Source organism: Molothrus aeneus, chromosome 10 (assembly GCF_037042795.1).
Source record: "Molothrus aeneus isolate 106 chromosome 10, BPBGC_Maene_1.0, whole genome shotgun sequence".
Lineage (NCBI taxonomy): Eukaryota > Metazoa > Chordata > Aves > Passeriformes > Icteridae > Molothrus > Molothrus aeneus.
Window position 1 is genome coordinate 10,130,245 of NC_089655.1, and position 10,145 is coordinate 10,140,389.

At 42.6% G+C, this 10,145-nt stretch overlaps 1 protein-coding gene across 2 annotated transcripts; it reads right to left on the minus strand.

Annotated features, from left to right (window-relative positions):
* Positions 1 to 191: 191 nt before the first annotated feature.
* On the minus strand, positions 192 to 10,145 carry LOC136560864 (thiamine transporter 2-like). 2 transcript variants are annotated; one of them, XM_066556957.1, is made up of 6 exons: positions 10,050 to 10,145; positions 7,386 to 7,551; positions 6,236 to 7,052; positions 4,576 to 4,768; positions 2,694 to 2,835; positions 192 to 1,555 (listed from the first exon to the last, which is right to left on the minus strand). In XM_066556957.1, exons 2-6 carry the CDS (start codon positions 7,533 to 7,535, stop codon positions 1,376 to 1,378), a joined length of 1,482 nt encoding a protein of 493 aa, XP_066413054.1. In that variant the 5' UTR covers positions 7,536 to 7,551; positions 10,050 to 10,145; the 3' UTR covers positions 192 to 1,375. The 2 variants fall into 2 exon arrangements, with proteins under 2 accessions (XP_066413054.1, XP_066413053.1); XM_066556956.1 differs by lacking the exon at positions 10,050 to 10,145 and having other exon boundaries at positions 7,386 to 7,589.

The window sequence follows — 10,145 nt, forward strand, 5'->3', positions numbered from 1 at the left end:
CAAAAGGCCTAAAAAATTAGCCAGGTTCATTTTGTCAGATCCTACTGATTGTTCTTGTGACTTGAAACAAATTGCTTCTGTCCTGCCTGCCCTTGCCTCTGGGCACTTTGTCTAGTTGCAGTGTGTGACAGTGGTATGAAAAGCTGGTATGGCTGAACAAATGATAGCTTGTGCCTCTACAGGAAAAAATATTCTGTAAATGCTAAGTGGTTTTTATTAGTTAGATGTAGATATTGGAAGCTAGAAGCAAACAGCAGTACAGAAATAACTTCAGCATATGGATATGGTTCATATTAAATTAGACATTCACTATGCAAACTCATTTCTAGTGTCTTTTTTCTTCTCCTGGACTGTCTTTTGGACAAAATTAGCTGTGGGACTTGGAGCTTCTTGACATGAGTTCGGCTGATCCTGCCAAATTCTTGGCCAAGATCAGTGGACCTCCCTCACTTGGCACTCAAAAACACACATGATGCTCACTGTTTGTTTCAGTTATAAGTCTTGGATATTCCTGTTAATCTGGAATTTTCCTCTGTGGAATCAGCTAAATTTCTCTGCAATGTCCTTCTCTGATTTTAGTCTGTGCGACTTAAGCTCTTTCATATTATTTTTTTCCTGCTGAAATAGGAAGATAGTCAGTCCTGAGTTTAATTTTACTGGCAGCACAAAGGAGTAGTGCTCTTGCATTTTGCTTGGATTCTGGAGTTTTTCCCTTCTCAGCAGAGGTTGCTGTGAAGTCAGCACAGTGTTTGTAGCTCTCAAATGTGGGCCAAGCAACAACTGTGATGTTGCAGTGTAGCTCCCAGGACAGGTTGTGCAAGCCCAGCTTTTTGCAGCCTGTGTGCACTGAGCTGTGGGATGAGACAGGAGGAGCCTGTCCCCCATCTGCCTGTACTGGGTATGAAAGAATAGCATGATGCAAACATGATCTTTTCTTCCTTGGTTCAGAACAAGGGCTGTGCAAAGGGGAGCCACACCCTCAGCCATTGCACCAGCAAATGTGGCAGAAGCAGCTTTGCTAGCACCACATTCAGGAGCTACAATGAGCAAGGCAGGGTGAACTCTGCTCTCTGCCATTGTGCACAGGGGGAATGCAAAGGTGGTTGCTCTGATTCTGTGTATAACTTACTGCCCTTAAGCTATTTATATGCATGTAAATAAGAATCTAAAGCAACTTATCTTTTATTCTTGGCACAGCGCCATTCTGGTGAGCTCTCTGCTGGCATATGTTGTGCTGAAGTGCTGGAATGATTCAGCGTAGCTTTTCAGGGCTGAGTTGAATGTTCTTCTTGCACTGCTGTTCCCTGCATGCTGTTCTTCTTCCCTGCTGGGAGCCCTTCTCCCAGGAGAAGCCCTTCTCCAGGGTGCCTGCCTCCTATAGCCGTGTCATGCAGCTTGTGACAATCTGCTCTCTTGACTCATGCTCAGCCTGGTTCAGCTGCTCTCTGCAAGATCTCACTATTTTCCTTTGGCATTTGCATGAGATGAGCACACAAATGCTTCTGATCATGAAAATCCCATGTATGACTGCGAAGTAGCTGCCGTAAATTAAAAACTGGGAGAGGAGGAGAAAAAGGCAGAACAATTAATGAAAAACACATTAGAGAAATGCTGCTTCTTCTGAAGATGACAGTCACTCTGATTTTCTTGTGTTCTGGCAGTTCTCTACACTTGAGTTTTTGCTTTGTGATTAAGCAAAATCTCAGCTTTTCAAGTATTCAGCAGATAACTGTGAAATAAAGAACTGCCCCTTTCTTCCATTCCTTATGCCTCTTAACAAACATCAGACAGGGAGAGGGATAAGAACAGGATATTTTTTTCTATTAGTGCAAAATGTAGAAGTACCTTCATTACCCACATGGTCATGAATAATCTGCATGAAGAACCTGAGCTCATCCTTGTTTTGCTTTTACACATTTCAGTAAATGTCACCAAAATGGTTTCAGTAAATACCCTGTGATTTTATATCAACATTTCCAGCAACAGTGGCAAGGCTATTTAAATCTTTAAAATTAAGGACAGGAATATGTAGGACTTCATAATGTTTGATTCAATCTTTACTCTTTGAAAGTCACTTTTGCCTTCTCTGTGCAGAATGTCAATAGCTTTAATCTTCTTCAGACCCATTAGAGTAGGAAGCTGCCCCAGCTGAGAGCCCAGGAAATTCTGAGGAAATGCAGAAGTCAGTAGGTTTCAGTTGACTTCATCTGAGTGACATTGGGTTGAATTTAGGGACATTGTTGTGAGATAGGGTGTCCCATCCCAAATGAAGTGCCCAAGCTGTGGGCAGAAGACTCTATTGCACATGTTGAGATACAGACCAGGTTTGCTCCTGAGCTGGAATCAGAAGTTACTTGAGCTGAAATAACTCAAATAATCCAGACTGTGACTCATAGTCTTGAACTCCCATTCTGCATCTGACAAAACCAGTCTGAGCTTTTGGGAAGAGAGGATGGTGTCCTATCAATTAGTAAAACTGGTTGGATAGCAGGGCCTGGTTAGTTATGTTCTGGTGTATCTCCCTTTGAAAAGTAACAGACCAGCATCTGTAATCCTAAATACATTAAAAAGCAAAAGGGAAGAATGATGTCTGGATTTCTATAGAGGAAAGATAATTAAGTTGGCCTTTGGCATAGGAATTTTGAAGATGACTTGGCTGAGCAGTAAATAGGAAGTAAGGTAACTGCACTTACTTGAGTCACTATGTCCAGTCCCAGGCCTCTTGAATCTACAACAACTATTGTGAGAATGGTCTGGATCAGCAGGGCAATGAAGTTGTTGAATCCAAACATCAGGGCATAGCGCTCCATGCTCAGATTGACGGCGATCTGGAACCTAACAGGAAACTGGCAGGTCAGTCACTTCCCCTGGGAGAGCTATTGCTGTCTAGCAGTCGATGAAGAGAAAGTGATTCATGCAGATGGTGCATCAAGGACAGAGGAAATGGTGCTTCATTTGTTTGTTTGCTTCATTGCTTTCTCTAAAAAAAAAAAAAATTCTGGGGTACCATAGTGTGTTTTAATGGGTTTTTTTGAACTGCATGGGCTGCTTTTCTAAACCCTGCTTTCAGATGATCGGGTAGAATGTCAGCTCTCTGTACCCTTCCCTTTGTTCCTTCTCTGCCTGCACAGTCTGTGCCAGACAGGCTGTAAAGAGTCCATGGCTGGAAGCTTTCAGAGACCTGGCCAGGCAAAGCTGTGACTTGCTCTGGCACTGGAAGCAGTTCTGCCCTGGCTGGGAGGTCACTCTGGGTATCTTCTAACCAAGCTTTCCATGGTAATAAGTCACATTTTGCTTTGTGATTTGACAGTGGAGGTAACTTGCTGTTTATTTCTGTCAAGAGCCCATAGATTTTTACTTGCAATATCTTTTTTGACAATAATCAAAACATCTTTCTTTGCAATACATACCTGCAAAGTTTCTATACAAACAAAAGGGTGTTATTCCTTCAGGACTCATTTTCAATAATTTTAGCTTGGGAGTTTTTTGCGAGATTTTACTTTGTTGGGGTTTTTTTAAGAATATATTGAAATGGTCCAGGTGTAATTAACTATAATGTAGTAGCAATCTACCAAAATGACAATTAAGAGCTCACTTGGCTTCCTTCAAGACAGGCATAACCTTGCTGTGCATTATAATGTTAGCAATTTTTAAAAAATGGTATCTGATTAATTTTGGAGTTTGACACAAAATGCATCCAGTATTTTTGTTAATGAAATAGTGTGGTATGTCTAAAGACATTCCAAGCAAGAAAATGACTGGAGCATTTTATTTTTTATATTTAATAAATATATATTTTATTTTTTTATATTTAATAAATATATATTTTATTTTTTATATTTAATAAATATATATTTTATTTTTTATATTTAATAAATATATATTTAATATATTTATCATTATATATTTATATTTTATGCATTTTTTATATTTAAACATTTTGTATTTATTACACAGGATGAAATATTTGTTGTTAATATTATTTATACATTTCTATTTCTGACAACAGAATAGCTTGGTCTCCTATGAGATCTCATCTGAGTTTATATGTCCTATGCTCCCTTTTATTCCTTCTTTACCTCTTATTATCATTCATGATTATATGTATAAAATTATGTTGGGGAACACTTTATGTGGAGTCTTTTCCTGCATTCATGCAGGTCATGACATGCTAAAAGGTTTATCAGTAGGGGGTCTAGGCATATGGTGATCCTAAAGGATGGCTGTCAAGGTGTGATTGTCCCTATTGCTCACTTTGCATCTTTCACACCAGGAAGGAGGAAAGTAGCTTCTACATTTTGCAGTTATCATTGCCTTTAGTAATAACATTACCTTGTGCCTTATTTAATTGCTGCTTAGGTAAATCTTCAATGTCCTTTTGACAATTTTTTTCCTGGTTGTTTGGAAGAATGAAAACAACATAACCAGACATTTAAGTGTTTTTGTCCTTACCTAAAAACAGTTATGTCAAGCATTAGGTCAGCTACCTCTGAGGAAAAGGATGCCCAAAGCAAACTCAAAGTAGGGTTAGTATTCTGTGCATGATGATGATGCTTTGTGATGTTTTGTACTTACGTTGCTATTGTCAGGAGGAGCACATAGCATGCCTTGAAAATGAGATATCCAGCATAACATGCCCAGATGCTGGTAGAGAAGTGCATGAGAAACAGACAACCAGCATCTATTGCAGAGAAGATCCCTAAAGCCAGTTCTCCAAAATGGTCCCAGTTAATCTGCATATATTGTACTAGGAAAGATGTTATTGAGCCTAGAAAAAGAGAAAAAAATACGTGTAAATATTGTATCTGCTTCATAGTCTGTATGACCAAATCCTGCCACACTCTCATGCTGAAAGGCAATGCTGAATAATGAAGCAGAGTAGTCTGAAGTTTGAAAGCATTTCTGATGACTTCTGCAGCTGTGCAGATGACTGGTCATTTTAAGACAACTGCATATATCAAGTCTCTGCCATTCCATTCTTAGTGTTTTATTCCACTTCATGGGATAAACTGTAATGTAGGAGGATTCATTATTTAGGTGTCTGTACACAGCATGGCTCTCTGGGGAGAGAATTGGGAACATGGTTTGGAGTTCAAGAAGGAAATTCTTCCACCTTCTCCTAGTTAGGCTAGTAAACCGTCTATTGAACAGTTTAGCTCTGTGCACCTCATAGAGGGGATAAACTGTCAAAAAAGTGAGTTTTGAGGCATCAAGGAAGTATATCCAAGGAACGAGAAAGTATAGGTTTGCTTTTTGTGGGCCTCCTAGAAGATGCATCTGTTGCAAAGTTAAGCCACCTGACTGCCCTCTTAGGGGTCCCAGACCCTTTTAAAAACTTCTATAAATTATATTTAAAAACTTCTATACTTATACACTGAGAACTAGTCAAGTCCATGAGAGAGAGAAATTCATCAAGGAGTAGATACTACAGGAGGTCTTCAACTTCGTGATTCACGTGGTCTATTTAGTTGCCTGCTGCAAGAATGGTGAAGACTGTAAAGGTGACCTGAATGACTAGGTGTGGTGCAGATGTGTTTATTTTTCCTGATAAAACACACCCCCACGTCTTGTGCAAGTTCTTTACAACAGCACAATGTGAGCCAAGGCAGGGTGGTATCTTCTGATGTTACCTTTTGATAACCTCACTTTGCATGTGTGATGTGAGCATCTACTCCTGGTACAAAAATGGAATGGTTCAGATCAGTAAAGATTCATAGGGTCTTTTTTCCCCTGAAAATCTTTGTATCATGCAATTACTACATTTTTTTCTTTTTGTCTGGTTGCATGAGGGTATTTCACTAGAAAAAAAAGAATAAATGAGAGGATTATGTTCTTTTTGTGTAAAATTTTTACAGAAAACTTCTCCCATCTGTGTAAACTAATAGCATTGTTATGGGGAACAATGCAATATTTGTTTTGGGGGAAAAAAATACTAACACCCAATAGCCTCATCCAAAGAAACAGGGGTGCTTCTGAATGGATTTACCAGCTAGATGCAATGTCTGTGTGACTTGCACACTTTCTGCATACTGGTAAAATACAGTTATTTGTCTGCTAGAAAAGAAAAACCAACATAACTCACATTTGAACTGTTGTACATCAAAGACCTAGGTCTGGAATGCACAGGGTGTGCACTGGCTCCCTGGAGTGCCTGCAATGGAATGGCGCTTTGAAAGTTTACTAAAGTGGAACTTCAGAGGCTGTCATTGTGATCAATGTTTAAACATTGACTTACTCAGAAAAGTTGCTATGGCTTCCACAGCTCCGTTGTACACTGCGGAGCTGTGCGAGGGGGCTCGGAAGTCCCACAGCACCTGGACGTAATTCACCACCTGGTTGAAGCCGGCCGTGGCCAGAGCCCACCACAGGGACCAGCAGAGGAGCTTGCGGGAGCCGTAGCAGTGCCTCAGGTCCCTGCCCAGCTGCAGCAGCACGCTCAGCAGGTGCCTGTGGGGCCCGGCACTGCCAGCCCGGGGCTGGGGGCTCAGGGCCCTGGCAGCAGCATCAGGGCTCCTTTCCTCTTGGCAGCTCTGGGGCCTGGGGGCAGTGGCCACAGGCAGCTCTTTGCCAGGCCCTGGCACAGGCTCAGGGGCATCTTTCCTGTGGAAGAACATGCTCCTCTGGGGCATGGGCAGGAAGAGCGCGCACATGAATGCCAGGGACACGGAAGCCAAGCTGATGGCGTTGAGGTGGAAGTAGGAGACGCCTGCTAAGGACACCAGCAGCTGTCCCAGCACGGCGGCCACGGTGGCTGCCACCAGAGTGACGCTCCTGCAGTAGCTGGTGACCCTCTGGTAGTGTTGGCTGCTGACCACGCTGTAGATGTAGGCGTAATAGGCCACCTCGGTGGCTGTGACCATGCCATAGAAGAATTCCACCAGCTGCATGGCCACCACTCCATGTGCAAAGAGCAGCAGGAGCCACGTGACGATGAGGCTGATGCCCTGCAGGAGGACGACGGGCTTGTAGCGCACGTAGTCTGTGAGCAGGAACACTGGGAAAAGGAGAGCCAGGTAGGAGTATGTCCAGACTGGAAAAATCTGGTTGGTAACCTAGAACAGAAGAGAAAATGTCAGTGTTCTGGTTGTTGAGGAAAGGAAGTTCATGTATTTTAAATGGTGTTGTAGAGGGAAGTTTTTTCTCTGAAGGAATTCATAAAATATATAACCACATTGAATCAGCATGGGACTGTTGGGCAGGCAAATGGATCTTGGATCTGTTAAATTGATCTTTTATTTATGCAGTCTGCTGCAAGTTGTAACCTGCCAGAGCTAGTTAAATTTGTGCTTTTTTTTTCTTTTCATATTTTTAAAAAACTTTAAACAGTGTTTTCCCTTTCTATTTTCACTACTTCAGTTAAAGGAAATCATAGAATAAAACCATACCTCATCTGTGGTCAGGTTTTTATCTGGTCCTGTTAGATAGGGTGTTAGGAAAGGTTCTGATGGTTTCATCATGTAGAAGAATCCATAGAGGCAGAGGATCAGGGTGGGAAAAGCCCAGGTGCTGATTTTCTCTTGCTTCCAGCAGCCCATGGCCTCTGCAGCAAAGCTGAGGATAAAATTTGTTAGAATAATGATACTGCCCATGCAAATGCAAAGAGATCTTGTAATTGATTTTCATTTTGTGGTTTCTAATGCCAAGGAGTGCTCTTTAGAGGTTGACAGTTCAAAATAATTTTTATTTATAATGTTATAGTGAATAGCTATTCCTTACATTTGTCTACTGCTCTCTTTGTAGAAAGTTTATAAAAAATGAATTGGAAGATCCTTAACTGGGAAACAAACTACCCTGTCATTCTATCTGCACTGACCAAGATAAACACAGGAAAAGCCTTTCTAGATTGAAGTGGCTGAAGACAGCTGAGCACTGAGATTTCCCTCGACACCTTGACTGATCACAGCCAAGCACCTTGCTGAATGACATAGATAACTCTGGAGCCTAGCAGATGGAGCTGCTCAGAAATATGGAAAGGATATCAAGCCTGAGTCTAATCTGGAATTATCTGCATAAGAAATCCATTTTGGATACAAGCATCATATTTTCCATTTATAAAAGTGGCCACAGAAGGTTACCAGTTCATGCTGAAATGAAATGAGGCAGGTATTTTTGTTCTTGTCACTAGGTGAGGTGGTGGAATAAATTAAAGTTTGCATCTCTGCTGGACAGAGCCTAAACAGAAGTCAAAATGGGTGTAATGGGGACATGCAAAGGAAGTTAATATCCATATTCATGTTAGTATAGGCAATGTCAAGAATCTTAATGTGTGCAGTTTATCTTTTGGAGCCCTTTGGACTTTGCATATTAGCAGGTGGGATTTCTATCACTCTACTTTTGACTTTTATCTACTTCCCTACTGATAACTCTTTCTTTTTTGGGCAAAAAACGAATCTTATAAAAATCTTAAAAATTAAGTAGTGTTTTTTCACACATTTTTTTTTTGTAAAAACTGAAGTAAAGTCTATTCAGCACAAAGCATCCAGGTTGGATGGGCAGAGGATCCTTTTATATAGGATGTGATATGGACAAGGCAGTAGGCATTATGCATCTTCTTTTCTAACTTCGTGCTATGACAGCACTTTTTACTGACAGCCTGACACACTAGGAAATGGGTACAGATCCAAGGGAATTTGAATCACTTCCTCTGGTGCATAAAGGCCAAAAGCACGGGCACTACAGGATTCCAGCAGGAAGGAACCCAGCTCTGTGTCAGCTCTGCAGTGTGAACCACTAGATGGCAAGGTGGCCCCAGCAAGGCAAATGAGCTGGGGAGGACTGAGACACTGAGTGCTCCAGGAAGGAAGCATTTCTGCCCCTCCTTCCTCACAGCTGTTGGAACATCAGCCTGCTGCAAACGTGGCTGTGGCAGGACCAGTTTGGGCCCTGCCCAGGATCATGCTCACTGAGTCACCATAACATCCCTGGCTCTCCTCCCACGTGGTAATCATTAAAGCCATACAGCACCCAGTGCCATGGGAATGCTTTGTGTGATTCTGAGAGAATCACACCAGAGAGTAGGGTGGAGACCATTTCTAACACTGTAATGAGAAACATTTGTACAAGTCAGCTTTGGGACGTAGCCAGGGCATATTTTTCCCTTTCCAGCCTAGATTCTCTGCTCTGTTTCAGGTCTTGACCTGTTTGCTCACCCCCAGCAGGCTGTGTGACACAAGGGCAGCAAGCCTCATGTAGCCTGTCAAAATGTCACACACACCTTGGGAAGTGAGTGGGCCACTGCTGCCTCTGCAGGGCTTGCAGGGTGCTTGTGCTGCCCCTGGGATGCTGCCCATGGGTGGCAGGGCTTTTCCATCCTGTGCAGGAATTCACAGTTTCTGCTGTACACAGAAGAACTTAAGGTGTGTCCTGGTCACTGCATCCCTACAGTGCCAGCTGTGCACTCTTCAGGGTTTTGGGCTAGACCTTACCTCTAATCTGCACTTCTGCTCTTTGAGCTGCCAGGGTTAGGCTGGTAGGTGAAGTGAGAAGTTTCCCACTTGATACAAGGAGCTGTGCAGAAAACAACTGTCACTGGTGCTGGGCTGGGAGGGGCAGGGGGCTGAGGGCTCTCAGGGGCAGCCCACTCTGCCCTTGAGGAGTGGGAGAGGGTGTCACCTCACCTGCCCTGGGGTTTGTGTTCCACTCACACCCCAGCCCTTAGTGAAGCCCCCTCCAGCTCTGCAGCTTCTGTACAAGCCCTCCTTTCTGCATTCCTAACCACAAACCTCTGACAACCAGAGCTCTGCCTTGCTGCTTGAGGGGGAAGGATCCAAGTTGTTCCTGGTTCAGTCATCCTATGTGGTCAATTTTTCTTTTATAAATCCAGGGTTTGTTCACTTTTGAAGAGATTTTAGGATGCCTTGGTGGTGTTTTGCAACAAAAAAAATCTGTTTCTTTTTTCCTTCAGCAGTTCTTGCTGCCAGAGCTGTCAGCTCTTCTACACACAGCGTAACACAGCCCCCCAGCTCCCCACTGGATTGCTCTCTTCTTTCCTCCCACTTTCCCTTGTCATTGCAGGATTTCATATTTCTAAAGTTCATATATAATCATACCTTCTGTGCTGGAGTTCTTCCTTTCTTACTTCCAAGGGAAAAGCCTCCTTTTAGTATTCCCAGTCTTACTTCTGGTTGTCCCGTGTGTATTGCAGC

Excerpts from the sequence above, each read along its gene's own strand:
- LOC136560864 (XM_066556956.1), bottom strand. The coding sequence starts at position 7,589 with ATGGGCAGTATCATTATTCTAACAAATTTTATCCTCAGCTTTGCTGCA. Across the intron at positions 4,769-6,235 it reads AGCCATAGCAACTTTTCTGA|GCTCAATAACATCTTTCCTA; the intron begins GTAAGTCAATGT and ends CTCTTTTTCTAG. Across the intron at positions 2,836-4,575 it reads CTCCTCCTGACAATAGCAAC|GTTCCAGATCGCCGTCAATC; the intron begins GTAAGTACAAAA and ends GTTTCCTGTTAG.